Source organism: Leucoraja erinacea, chromosome 3 (genome assembly GCF_028641065.1).
Source record: "Leucoraja erinacea ecotype New England chromosome 3, Leri_hhj_1, whole genome shotgun sequence".
In the NCBI taxonomy this organism is placed as follows: domain Eukaryota; kingdom Metazoa; phylum Chordata; class Chondrichthyes; order Rajiformes; family Rajidae; genus Leucoraja; species Leucoraja erinaceus.
Window position 1 is genome coordinate 93,326,501 of NC_073379.1, and position 14,357 is coordinate 93,340,857.

The 14,357-nt window shown below is 45.3% G+C and overlaps 1 protein-coding gene across 1 annotated transcript in view; it reads left to right on the forward strand.

The window, feature by feature from the left end:
- epb41l4a (erythrocyte membrane protein band 4.1 like 4A) overlaps window positions 1-14,357 on the forward strand; it is a 201,741-nt gene that overhangs the window by 169,199 nt on the left and 18,185 nt on the right. The window contains 4 exon segments of the mRNA XM_055633209.1: window positions 854-887; window positions 890-936; window positions 4,481-4,594; window positions 11,209-11,259. Of these exon segments, the coding sequence (XP_055489184.1) occupies window positions 854-887; window positions 890-936; window positions 4,481-4,594; window positions 11,209-11,259 (246 nt within the window).

A 14,357-nucleotide genomic window follows, 5' to 3' on the forward strand; every position in this document is an offset into this window, starting at 1 on the left:
TAATAGAAATAAATCAGTTTATTCCAGATTTGCAAATAGTACCGAGCTGGCAAACTGCATTAGAGTAAATGAATAATGTCTAACCAAACTGAGCATCGACAAGCAGCTTATTGACAGGCAAGTACCCCTCGATAGAACTGTCAACAAAACATTCCATCACTTTGACAGACTGGATGGTAATTTGTCAAATTGGATTGTCCTACTTGCTATGAACAGAATCTATCACAGCAGCATTCCACATTGTTGGGTAGATGCCAGTGCCATAACCGTAGTGGAATAATTGGATTTGAGTAGAGAGAAAGATAACTAGAGAGGGATGAAAACCGTGGAAAAAATGTATAGTTTGTTATATAACCATATAACCATATAACAATTACAGCACGGAAACAGGCCATCTCGGCCCTACAAGTTCGTGCCGAACAACTTTTTTTTCCCTTAGTCCCACCTGCCTGCACTCATACCATAACCCTCCATTCCCTTCGCATCCATATGCCTATCCAATTTATTTTTAAATGATACCAACGAACCTGCCTCCACCACTTCCACTTGAAGCTCATTCCACACCGCTACCACTCTCTGAGTAGAGATATGGCTTGATGAGAGGACAGAAGTGGGAAAAATAAATGAGGCCAGTACATTATCAAGATATCCAGTAGAAAGAATCCTCCAGGCAATGAATTTCCATTGGCCATATCTCTCACAAAATCTGCATTTGCGACAATTTCAGTTCTATTCATGCAGATCACGCAGCGTTGTACCGTAAGATGAAGTGCTGAGAAGGACACTGCTGTATTTTTGTGTGGAGCTCGCACTTGTTTATCTTGATAGTTGAGCCTTTTTACCTTCTGCTTAGCTCCACAGTAACCAAACTGGATGGTAGTTCAACCACACACAGAACAGAACCAGTGCACCATGGGAGGAAAATGGCCCCCAGAGGTAAGAAGGCAATAATTATCTTTTTAATCTATTTTCCCCAAAGAGAAAACCTTCATTATCCTATTCCAACAACAACTGAAAGCATTACATGTTGTTCAAAACTACATTTCTGAAAAGTTAGTGTAGATGGTTTATGCATGCAACCTATAATGTAGCTACCTCATCACCATTAACATGCCCTCTCATATCTGTATAACTATGATCTCCTCCCCTTCCTTCCTCCCATTTTGTCCTGGTACGCCTGAAGGCTGGATGCAGCCAGTGCTGGGTTGTGTGTGCCATGTGCTATAATAAAGACTCTAGTAAAGGTTACAGTGTGTCAGACTGAGTCCCTTTACAGTTAGGTCATTTATTTGCATTATCTGCTTCATTGAGATCATAAATTGACTTACTCTTGGCACTGCACCACTGTCTGGTATAAGGTCTGGCATCCAGATAAATTATTGTTTCAGTGCAAAGAAATTCCAATTCCCTTATGCATACTTTGCAAAAGAAAATAGTTTATGATTTACTGAATTATCTTGAATTTGCAAAGCTATTTCAGATCCTTGCCAAGTAGGTGATGATCTGTGGAAGAGACATAGAAACATAGAAACATAGAAACATAGAAAATAGGTGCAGGAGTAGGCCATTCGGCCCTTCAAGCCTGCACCGCCATTCAATATGATCATGGCTGATCATCCAACTCAGTATCCTGTACCTGTCTTCTCTCCATACCCCTTGATCCCTTTAGCCACAAGGGCCACATCTAACTCCCTCTTAACTATAGCCAATGAACTGGCGCAACTACCTTCTGTGGCAGAGAATTTCAGAGATTCACCACTCTCTGTGTGAAAAATGTTTTTCTCATCTCTGTCCAAAAAGATTTCCCCCTTATCCTTAAACTGTGACCACTTGTTCTGGACTTCCCCAACGTCGGGAACAATCTTCCTGCATCTAGCCTGTCCAACCCCTTAAGAATTTCGTAACTTTCTATAAGATTCCCCCTCAATCTTCTAAATTCTAGCGAGTACAAGCCGAGTGTATCCAGTCTTTCTTCATATGAAAGTCCTGACATCCCAGGAATCAGTCTGGTGAACCTTCTCTGTACTCCCTCTATGGCAAGAATGTATTTCCTCAAATTAGGAGACCAAAACTGTATGCAATACTCCAGGTGTGGTCTCACCAAGACCCTGTACAACTGCAGTAGAACCTCCCTGCTCCTATACTCAAATCCTTTTGCTATGAATGCTAACATATCCTTTTTCTATGAATGCTAACATAATACTGATCTAGAAATCTAGTCAACGTGAACATTGTTGTTGATGTGACTGGGGATTGAATTGTGTTAAATCGATCGGCAGGTATGATTGTTGCTCTTCATTACATGTAGACACAATGACATTTTCAAGCTGGTAACTTCATACGTGTGAAACAGTGCAATATAATTCTGACGCCGCATTTGTTTGCGTAATTGCAACCATGTGCAACAGTCTGCACCATGCATAGAAATTCAGGTCTTAACAGATAGAAAAAGACACTGCTCGTGCAATATCTGAAGGGGCTAGGACCCATGTCTGTGAACGAATGGCGGGCCACATCCATCGCCATAATTAATAAATGGAGGTAATAATAATACATACTAACTAAACTTTGACATATTTAAGCAATATTATGTCTACTGAACATAGCAGTTATTTTGAGACACTGGAATTGAAACTACCCTCACCCCTCTCTGTCCTAAACTTCATGCAGACACTTTGTTACCCCTTCTTCCCCCTACCCCCATTCACTCTCTCTTCCCCCTATCCTCCCATCCCAATCCTCTCCAACCCCCTCTCTTCCCCCTCTCCTCCCATCCCAATCCTCTCCAACCCCCTCTCCCCTCCTCCCCTCCCCCCTCTCCCTCCTCTCCCTCTCCTCCTCCCCTCCCCCCTCTCTCCTCCTCTCTCCACCTCCCCACCCTCTCTCAACCTCTCCCTCCACCCTCTCCCTCTCCCCCCTCTCCCCACCTCCCTCCCCCCTTTCTCCACCTCTCTACCTCTCTCCTCTCCCTCCCTCCCTCCTCCCCCCTCCCCACCCTCCCCCACCTCCCTCTCCCTCCTCTCCAAGGTCTAGTCCCATCCATTTACCGCTGGATTCCTGTCATCCGCGTCCACACGAACCAACGGCCAGCAGCGCCACCATCTTTGAGGAGGGCGGCCCTGACCCTGACCCTGACCCTCCCCCGGGTCAAGCGTGGGGACGGATGGTTCCGGGCCCGCCGAGCACCAGGCACCGCAGCTGCTGCAACTGCAACTGCAACTGCACTTTTACATCAGTGGAACCGCGTCCACCATTCCAACTAACCTTTGCCCAGTTCTTGAAATTATATCAGTTCCAATTTTTTTGTATCAGTAAACAGGATTGCTAGGAGCATTAAAGCAAATCTTTATGTCCATGTAACCATATAACCATATAACAATTACAGCACGGAAACAGGCCATCTCGGCCCTACAAGTCCATGCCGAACAAATTTTTTTCCCCTTAGTCCCATCTGCCTGCACTCGTACCATAACCCTCCATTCCCTTCTCATCCATATGCCTATCCAATTTATTTTTAAATGATACCAATGAACCTGCCTCCACCACTTCCACTGGGAGCTCATTCCACACCGCTACCACTCTCTGCGTACAGAAGTTCCCCCTCATATTACCCCTAAACTTCTGTCCCTTAATTCTGAAAAACTCCGTACAGACAGCACCCATAGTTGGGATCGAACCCGGCTCTCTTGTGACGCATTCGCTGAAAGGCAGCAACTCTACCGCTGCGCCACCGTGACCACCATGAATTCGCCGGATTCAGCCCGTGGGCCGTAGGTTGCCGCCCCCTGGGCTACATCAATAACAATCTTTGCTGGGAAATCTGTTCGAGCAGATATCAATGAGATCTGCTGAACTGAAACAGTAGAGCGCATTTTCCTTCTTAACTTTCTTAAACAGAGCGCATTTTCTGATTGTTATTCAGGTGCAGCCTTCTATATAATTTGTGGGCAAACTAATCTTCTTTCTGGGTTTCCTTTGCTGCTATGAACTCCAGACAATCAGCGTAGAATGGCTGCCTGCTCCGATGTCTGCCTCATCACGCATCCAAGCCATGATTTATGGCAGCTAGTGGGGTTGACAATTTAACAAATTCAATGGCTGTATGAAATCACATGAATTTACACAGCTTCCAAAACTAAACAAGGTTAATTGCACAGCCACAGGAAGAATCACTAATTGCCGTGCCCATGTAGAGAAAGACATGCATGGAATGCAGCAGGGAATAGTTTTCTCCAATGATGCCATGGTAGATTGGTTCAGATCTCTATACCAGTGCCGTTTTACTGCAGCGTTCTGTGCACAACTTTCTTTTTCTCTCCTTTGCACATCTTGTGCAAGAATATTAGCTACGAGTTTTGTTATGATCTGTTGGAAATCTTTGTATTCCGAATGAAATCTATGAAATTCCTTTGTCACAGAACTATTAAATGCAGTTTGTAATATTACCATTAATCTAGTCATCTGGATTGTTTCTTTGCAGTGGATTGTATATTTCTCCAGATGAACGCAACAAATCACCTAAGTTTCCCCATCCTAAACGGCGGACTGCTTCTGGCGGGAGTGACAATGAGTCGGCACAGCCAGGAAGACGATGGTAAGAATAAGTGTTCAAGAAGGAACTGCAGATACTGGAAGATCGAAGGTACACAAAAATGCTGGAGAAACTCAGCGGGTGCAGCAGCCTCTATGGAGCGAAGGAAATAGGCGACGTTTCGGGCCGAAACGTCGCCTATTTCCTTCACTCCATAGATGCTGCTGCACCCGCTGAGTTTCTCCAGCATTTTTGTGTACCGACGGTAAGAATAATGTCCCTTGATGTAATTGATTCTGTTGCTGTTTCAACAGTGACTAAAACATGCTTGATACGAGTTTGATTTCTTGTGGCTCTTAATTTGGGGGGGTGCACTGTCTTCAAAAAAGGGTTTTCCATTGATTTTCCGCTTCTGATACTTGCCTTTGCAAGCAGCAGCACTAAACAATCTAGAGACACTGCAATGGCAGCACAGGTGGGATATTGTTGCTTGCGAGAGTAGCAAGGCAGTGACAAAGGGTAAAGGAAATAGTGAACAGAGTTTGCTAAGTAAAAGCACTGATGCGAGCAGGAAATGATAAATGGTAAATATATTGGCAAGCTTGCGAGGTTCCAGTGGAAATGTCTGTGGGACGAGTGGAAATGTTCCTCAGGCTGCACAATAAGGTCATAAGGTCATAAGTTATAGGAGTAGAATGAAACCCATTCGGCCCATCAAGTCACTCAGCATTCACGGTTGATCTATCTATCGCTCCTAACCCCATTCTCCTGCCTGCTCTCCATAATTTCTGACACCTGTATAAAGAATCTATCTCCGCCTTAAAAATATCCAATGACTTGGCCTCCACAGCCTTATGTACCAAAGAATTCCACAGATTCACCACCCTCTGAATATATACAATGCTCCTCATCTCCTTCCCAAAAGAGCATCCTTTAATTCTGAGGCTATGACCCTCAGGTCCTAGATTCTCCCACTAGTGGAAACATCCTCTCCAAATCCTCTCTATTCAAGCCTTTTTACTATTTTGTATGTTTCAATGCCCCCCCCCCCTCGTTCTTCTAAACTCCAGTGATTACAGGCCCAGTGCCGATAAACGCTCATCATAGGTTAACCTACTAATTTCTAGGATCATACTTGTAAACCTCCTCTGGATCCTCTCCAGACCCAGCACATTCTTCCTCAAATATGTTGCCCAAAATTGCTCACAATATTCCAAATGCGGCCTTACCAGCGCCTTATAGAGCCTCAGCATTACATTCCTGTATTTGAATACAAGCTGTCATGAAATAAATGAGTTTGCATTGAGTTTGCTTTCTTTACTACCGATTCGACTTGCAGATTATTTTTTGGGGAATCCTGCACCAACACTCCCAAGTCCCTTTGCACCTCCAATTTCAGGATTCTCTCCCCATTTAACAAAAGGGTCTCTGCCTTTCCTCCTACTACCAAAACACTTGACTCCACACGTGGCTACACTATATTCCATCTAACACTTCTCTGCCCACTCTCCCAACCTGTCCAAGTCCTTCTGCAGAGTCCCTGCTTTCTCTACACTACCTGCCCTTCCACCTGTTTTCATATCATCCACAAACCTGGCCACAAAGCCTTCAATCCCCTCATACAAATCATTAATGTACAACATGAAGAGTAGCGGCCCCAGCACCGACCCCTGCAGAACTCTGCTAGTCACTGGTAGCAAATCAGAAAATGCTGCCTTTTTTACCACTTCTGCCATCCAGCCAACCTACTAACCATGCTAGTATCTGCCCTTTCAACATAGAACATATGTTGAAAGGGCAGGAAATAGGTGCAGGAGTAGGCCATTCGGCCCTTCAAGCCAGCACCGCCATTCAATATGATCATGGCTGATCATCTAAAATCAGTACCCTGTTCCTGCTTTTTCCCTATATCCCTTGATTCCTTTATCCTAAGAGCTAAATCTAACTCTCTCTTGAAAACATTGCCTTTGATACCGTGGGCTCTCATCTTCCTTCGCAGCCTCACGTGTGGCACCTTATCAAAAGCTTTCTGAAAATCTAAGTAAACAACATTTACTGTCTATTTACTTCTTCAAAGAATTTCAGCAAATTTGTCAAGCAAGACCTCCCCTTCACAAATCCATGCTGACTTTGGCCTATTTTATCGTAAACTTCTAAGTACTCTGTAACCTCATCCTCATAATGGACTCTAAAATCTCACCAACCACCAAAGTCGGACTAACCAGCCGATAGTTCCCACTATTCTGCTTTGCTCCATCTCTGGACAAAAAGGATTGGTGATGTTCCGGGTCAAGACCCATCTTCAGACTTGACTTCTTCTTCAGTCCCGACCCAAAGTTTCACCCATCTTTTGTCTCCAGAGATGCTGCCCGCTGAGTTAATCCACAAATTTATGTCTATCTTTGGTATAAACCAGTTTCTGCAGTTCCTCATTTCTAAATATTGACGAGCACCAAAAATATGTTATTTTTCAGTCTATTCTGCTCTGGATGCAGAGGACTTGGGGGTATAGTGTAAATCTTGAAGGGATATAATCCAATCTCAATGGTGAGTTTTGAGAGTTAGAAACTTGGCACTTACAACCAAGAGAAATCAAATCAAATCAAATGATCAAATCAAATATGATCAGCCATGATCATATTGAATGGCGGTGCAGGCTCGAAGGGCCGAATGGCCTACTCCTGCACCTAATTTCTATGTTTCTAAATCAAAACAACCTTTATTGTCATCTTGCAAAGTAACAGTTGTACAGTGCAAAATGAGAAGACGTTTCCCAGGGAATACCGGAGCATCGCACATAAAACTTAAACATTTCACACATAATAAAAACAATAAAAAACAATCCAGTCCCTGATGAAACAGTATAAATAGTTAAAAGCAGGTAAAACAGCAACATTAAAATACAGTAAAACCAATCATTAAAATGTCCGGGGCAGCTGATTTGAGTGGCCAGTGCCAGAGTTATTAAAATGTTAGTACAAAGCTGCAGAATCAAGTGACTGTGTGTACAGAGTGACTGTTTAGCAGCCTCACAGCCTGTGGCAGGAAGCTGTTTAGCAGTCTGGTAGTCCGGGCTTTGATGCTACGGTATCTCTTGCCTGATGGCAGGAGATCCAGGTGTGTGTGGAGGGGGTGCAGTTTGTCCTTAGCTATTCTCAGAGCTTTTTTTAGACAGCGGCTCTGGAACAGTTCTTGTACCGAGGGTAGGGAGACGCCAATGATCCTCTCTGCTCCCCTCACTACCCTCTGCAGAGCCTTCCTGACCGAGCAGTTGCAGGTGGAGTACCATGTATTTATGCAGTACGTGGGTACAGACTCCACCGTGCCCCTGTAGAAAGTCCTGAGGATGTTGGTAGGGAGTGAGGCCTGTTTGAGTTTCCTCAGGAAGTGCAGTCGCTGATGGGCCCGTTTGACGGTCCCAGTGGTGTTCCTGGACCAGGTGAGACTGTCTGTAATTTGCACTCCGAGGAACTTAATACTCTCCATTCTCTCCACTGTGGTGCCACTGATATTGAGGGGTGTGTGTTTTGGCTGCGACCTCCTGAAGTCGACAATTATCTCCTTTGTTTTGTCGACATTTAATGCTAGATTGTTGTTGCTGCACCAGTCCACTAGTTGTTTTACTTCCTTCCTGTACATTGATTCGTCATCTCCACTGATGAGTCCCACCACTGTTGTGTCATCCGCAAATTTTATGATCTTATTGTCCTTGAATCTGGCAGCACAGTCATGTGTGAGCAGTGTGAACAACAGCGGGCTGAGCACACAGCCTTGAGGGGAGCCGGTGCTCAGCGTGATCGAGCCTGAAGTGTTCTTGCCAACACGGACTGACTGCGGTCTCTCTGTCAGAAAGTCCAAGATCCAGTGACACAGGGTGGTGTTGAGACCCAGCAGGGTTAGTTTCTCCACAAGTCTCTGTGGGATGATGGTGTTAAAGGCTGAACTGAAGTCAATGTACAGGATTCTGGCGTAGGTGTTTTTGTTTTCCAGATGAGTGAGTACTGTGTGCAGCGTGGTAGAGATGGCATCCTCTGTAGAACGGTTGGGTCGATAGGCAAACTGGAGGGGGTCTAACGATGAGGGGAGGCTGGCAGCAATGTGGGGTTTCACCAGGCGTTCAAAACAATTCATTATTATTGGGGTCAGGGCGACAGGGCGGTAGTCATTTAGGCAGGCAACCACTGGTTTCTTTGCTATTGGGATTATTGTGGATGTTTTGAGGCATGTGGGGCCAATGGCTTGACTAAGGGAGATGTTGAAGATGTCTGTTAGCACACCTGCTAACTCATCAGCACATTCCTTGAGCACACGTCCTGGGATGTTGTCGGGTCCGACAGTTACTTTTTCAGACCAACTCTTGACCAACAAAAGTTCAAAAAGACCATATCCCAACTAACAAAGTTAACAAGATGGACACAAAATGCTGGAGTAACTGAGCAGGACAGGCATCATCTCTGGAGAGAAGGAATGGGTGACCCTTCTTGAGACTGATCACCCGAAACCTCACCCATTCCTTCTCTCCAGAGATGCTGCCTGTCCCGCTGAGTTACTCCAGCATTTTGTGTCTATCTTTGATTTAAACCAGCGTCTGCAGTTCCTTCCTATACAAAGTTAACAAGATCTCAGGAGTGGATGATATTCACACACAGTGGCAAAGAGGTTTGCCCGTTTGAAAGAAGAGGAGTGACCTCAGAGATGCCTCATTATGTCCATTTCCATTAAGGCTAAAGCTCTCCTCAACTACTTCCTGCCAATGGCTGAATTGCTGCCAACTGAATTACAGTGTTGATTTTGCAGCCGTTGTCATGAAACAACTGGAGGAAAAGTGTACCAACCACTACGCATGACATATAGAAACTTACAAAATTCTTAAGGGGTTGGACAGGCTAGATGCAGGAAGATTGTTCCCGATGTTGGGGAAGTCCAGGACAAGGGGTCACAGCTTAAGGATAAGGGGGAAATATTTTAGGACAGAGATGAGAAAAACATTTTTCACATAGAGAGTGGTGAATCTCTGGAACTCTCTGCCACAGAAGGTAGTTGAGGCCAGTTCATTGGCTATATTTAAGAGGGTGTTAGATGTGGCCCTTGTGGCTAAAGGTATCAGGGGGTATGGAGAGAAGCCAGGTACAGGATACGGAGTTGGATGATCATTCATATTGAATGGCGGTGCAGGCTCGAAGGGCCGAATGGCCTACTCCTGCACCTATTTTCTATGTTTCTATGTTTTACAACTCACTAAAGCCTGCAAATTCAATCAGGAAGGACTGGAATACCTTCCTGAAATTACAGTAGCATGCCACCAATTTACATTTGGTACACAAGAGCATGCAAGCCATATTCCTAACCAGTGAGCCCACAACAGAGCCAAGGTTGAAGACCAGCACGGAACAAGAACACATCATTGTCCCAATGGTTTTCTCGATCAGCTATGCTGCACTGTGTCACCTCATATTTTATTATTTAAAGGAAAGTCCTGCTGCTGCTTGTGCAAGGAGCAATATATAGGCTATATAGAACAAACTTTGTAAGTAATCTATTCTGGTCCTTCATGGACTGGGGGAACAATTCTGACGGTCACATGATGCCTGCCACATTTGGATAGCTGCAGTCATGGAATCAGGCCTCAAGCCACTATGTGGGTATATGTCTCACGCCTTCATCTCCTGTGAGAAACTCACTAAAATGAAAATTAAATTGACTCCCTTGAACTCTTGAGAAAGAAATGTGCAGATTGAAAAATAGGCTTTGGTGATAAATTTTCTTGACTTAAGAAATTACAGGTTGCAGTCATTTCATTCTGGTTATGGATCAAGAAAAATGGAGTCAATTATACCACCAATTGCAGCTGCATGATTACAGAAATTTCGCCGAACACCTCCGCTCAGTCCGCATTAACCAACCTGATCTCCCGGTGGCTCAGCACTTCAACTCCCCCTCCCATTCCGTATCCGACCTTTCTGTCCTGGGTCTCCTCCATGGCCAGAGCGAGCACCACTGGAAATTGGAGGAACAGCACCTCGTATTCCACTTGGGGAGTCTGCATCCTGGTGGTATGAACATTGAATTCTCCCAATTTTGTTAGCCCTTGCTGTCTCCTTCCCTTCCTCAGCCCTCGGGCTGTCTCCTCCCCTTCCTATCTCTCCCTCAGCCCTCAAGCTCCTTCTCCTCCTTTTTCCTTTCTTCTCCCCCCCCCCCACCCCCACCCCCCCCCCCCCCCCATCAGACTGAAGAAGGGTCTCAACCCGAAACGTTGCCCATTTCCTTCGCTCCACAGATGCTGCTGCACCCGCTGAGTTTCTCCAGCATTTTTGTGTACCTACAGAAATTACATACCTGTTTGTCGCATCTTAAGTACTCGAATCAGTCCTGCACATTGAAGTAGAATACTCCAGCAGATCCACTGTCACAGCCTATAGTTTGGAATAGATGACTTTCAAAATGCAAATTGTTGCTGATGTCTTCTGATAGTTCTATCTCTGTTATTTGCTTACACAAGCAGAAGCTCTGCAATGTAAGTGCCTTAGTAACTCCAAACAACAGCCCTACATATTGTTGTATGTCGAAGCTCATTCAAAGATGAATGTGTGCAGTTCCCTTAATGGTAAATCTTTGATGGTGGCACATGTGATCAACAAATGAAGACATTTTTGATTTAACTTGTTCAATCCAAACAGGAAAAGCCAAAATAATGGTGAAGATATTGATGCAAAGCAACATAAGAGAAGGTATGCTTTTTTTCTAAAAATGTTGATATATACATAATTGGCAGAAAATTATCACAAAAAAGTGATTTGATTACTTTTTAAAAATGTATTGGCTGATCTTTTTCGAAGACAAAAAATGTTGAGAAAAATATGGTAAGTGGCTTTGTGGGCTGAGTCAATTACCTGAATCATACCAGAATTGTGACTGTAATTGCTTCCTGTAAGGACTCGATCCCCTACTCCTAATTCCTCCGTCTACGCCGCATCTGCTCCCAGGATGAGATGTTCCATACCAGGGCATCGGAAATGTCCTCATTCTTCAGAGAACGGGGTTTCTCCTCCCCTGCTATAGATGAGGCTCTCACCAGGGTCTCTTCCATACCCCGTAACACTGCACTCTCTCCCCATCCCCCCACTCGTAACATGGGCAGAGTTCCCATAGTCACCTTTCACCCCACTAGCTGTCACATACAACAAATAATCCTCCGTCATTTCCGCTACCTCCAACGTGACCCCACCCCTCGCCACATCTTCCCATCTCCCCCCATGTCTGCCTTCCGCAAAGACCACTCCCTCCGTAACTCCCTGGTCGATTCTTCCCTTCCCCGGGCACTTCCGCAACCGCAAGAGATGCTACACTTGTCGCTTTACCTCCCCCCTCGACTCCATTCAAGGGCCCAAGCAGTCGTTCCAGGTGCGACAGAGGTTCACCTGCATCTCCTCCAACCTCATCTATTGCATCCGCTGCTCTAGATGTCAGCCGATCTACATCAGCGAGTCCAAGCGTAGGCTTGACAATCGTTTCGCCAAACACTTCTGCTCTGTCCGCATTAACCAACCTGATCTCCCTGTGGCTCAGCACTTCAACTCCCCCTCCCATTCCGAATCTGACCTCTCTGTCCTGGGCCTCCTCCATGGCCAGAGTGAGCACCACTGGAAATTGGTGGAGCAGCACCTCATATTCCGCTTGGGCAGTCTGCACCCTAGTGGCATAAACATTGAATTCTCCAATTTCCGGTAGCCCTCGCTGTCTCCTCCCCTTCCCTTCTCAGCCCTCGGGCTCCTCCTCTTCCTTTTTCCTTTCTTCTGAAGAAGGGTTTCGGCCCGAAACATTGCCTATTTCCTTTGCTCCATAGATGCTGCTGCACCCGCTGAGTTTCTCCAGCACTTTTGTCTACCTCTGACTGTAATTGCTCTTTGTAAAGTAACACTCCGGGATTAATCTTTGGCGTTTAGATGTTTAAGAAATGCTTTGATCATATTTCCCATATATTTGGAGGATCATAAAAACAGATGGGCGGAAACTCTGCTGATAATGGCACTTGAAACTAATGCCATTTTCAATAAATTGGGAAAAGGCCCTTAGGTAGAGAATCTGGGAAACGCTACTGCGTACAGAGAACCAGATACATTTTGAATTCTCCTCTGCAAATTGCAACATGCAAAAGGAATGTCTGATATATTTTTTACAGGCAGTTAAAACTGTGGCATTCTATTGCTGAACTAAACCATAAAATGCTGGAAGCACTCAGCAGGTCAGGCAGTTATCAGAAGAGGAAAGGAAGAGTAAACATTGATTGCCATCAGGCAGAAAAATTATGAAGACAAGTGAGGTTTTAGTTGCAGACTGGTGCAAACAGAGGAATTTATTTCAGATAGGATGTGGATTAGAGTTGTCGTGGTAACAATTACTTTAGAAAATGGCAGTTCAAGTCAAGTTTATTGTCATGTACTGAAATACAGGCAGGTACAGCTCCAATGAAAATCTTGCTGGCAGCAGCAATACTCACACAACGCATAAATTATACAAGCCAGTGAAAAGAATAAGAAGGCATTTGTAAAAACAGGACATTAGTGCAAAAACAACATTAGAAAACAAAGGGAACTTGTTAAAGGATAGAGTTCTTCTGATCCTCACCTTTCACCCCTCAGGTTCCACATCCAACACATCATCCTCCGACATTTCCGTCATGTCCAATGTTATCCCACCACCAGTCACATCTTCCCATCTCCACCCCTTTCTTCCTTCTGCAGAGACAGCTCCCTCCGCTACTCCTTGGTTCACTCATTCCTTCCCACCCAAGCCACTGCCCTTCCCAGGTACTTTCTCCTGCAACAGCAGGAGATGTAACACCTGTCTCTGTACCTCTTCCTTTGCCCCCATCCGGGGACCCCAACAGTCCTTCCAGGTAAGACAGAAGTTCCCATGCACCTCCTCTAACCTCATCTACTGCATCCGGTGTTTCAGATGTGGCCTCCTGCACATCGGTGAGACCAAGCGTAGACTTGCACTCAGTCTGCCAAGGCCTACTGGATCTCCCAGTTGCTAACCATTTTAACTCCCCTTCCCATTCCCAACTGACCAATCCTATGCCTCCTACGTTGTCAGAGTGAGGGCACATGCAAACTGGAGGAACAGCACCTCATATTCCGCTTAGGTAGCTTATACGATACGACGGAACTTTATTTATCCCAGGAGGGAAATTAAAGTTCTATCATATCGTATCGTATAAGCTACCTTATGTGCTAGTCCTCCAGTTTGCACGTGGCCTCACTCTGACCCAAAGGGACAAACATTGAATTCTCCAATTTAAGGTAATCTCTAACTCTAACTAACCCTCCCGAACAGCCCCCTTTCTCTCCCACACCACCCCTTTCTTCCACACCCCCTTCCCTCCCCTGTGCCTCACCTGGGCTCCCACCTATTTCTCCTCTACCCCCGTCCCAACTACGTTCCTCCCGCTGCTCTTCAATCCTGTGCCACAGCTTCTGCTTTTATCTCTGGCCTATGTTCCATCTGTCTGTCTATAAACCCCCCCACGCCCTGGCCTTTGTCCACCAATTGCCTGCCACGCCTTGTCCTGCCTCTCCCATATTCCAGCTTTCTTCTCATCCCCTACAATTAGTTAGAAGTAGGGTCTCGATCTGAAACATCACCTTACCAATCCATGTTTTCCTTAGATGCTGTCTGACCTGGTGACTGCAGCACGTTGTGTCCTTTTGTGTGTTAACCGGCACCTGCAGTTCTTTGTTTTTACATTTCCAATCCTGTGATGTGCGCAAGCAAAAAAAAACCCCAAAGAATGGGCTGTTCCGCCAGTAATTCTGAAGAATCCTCA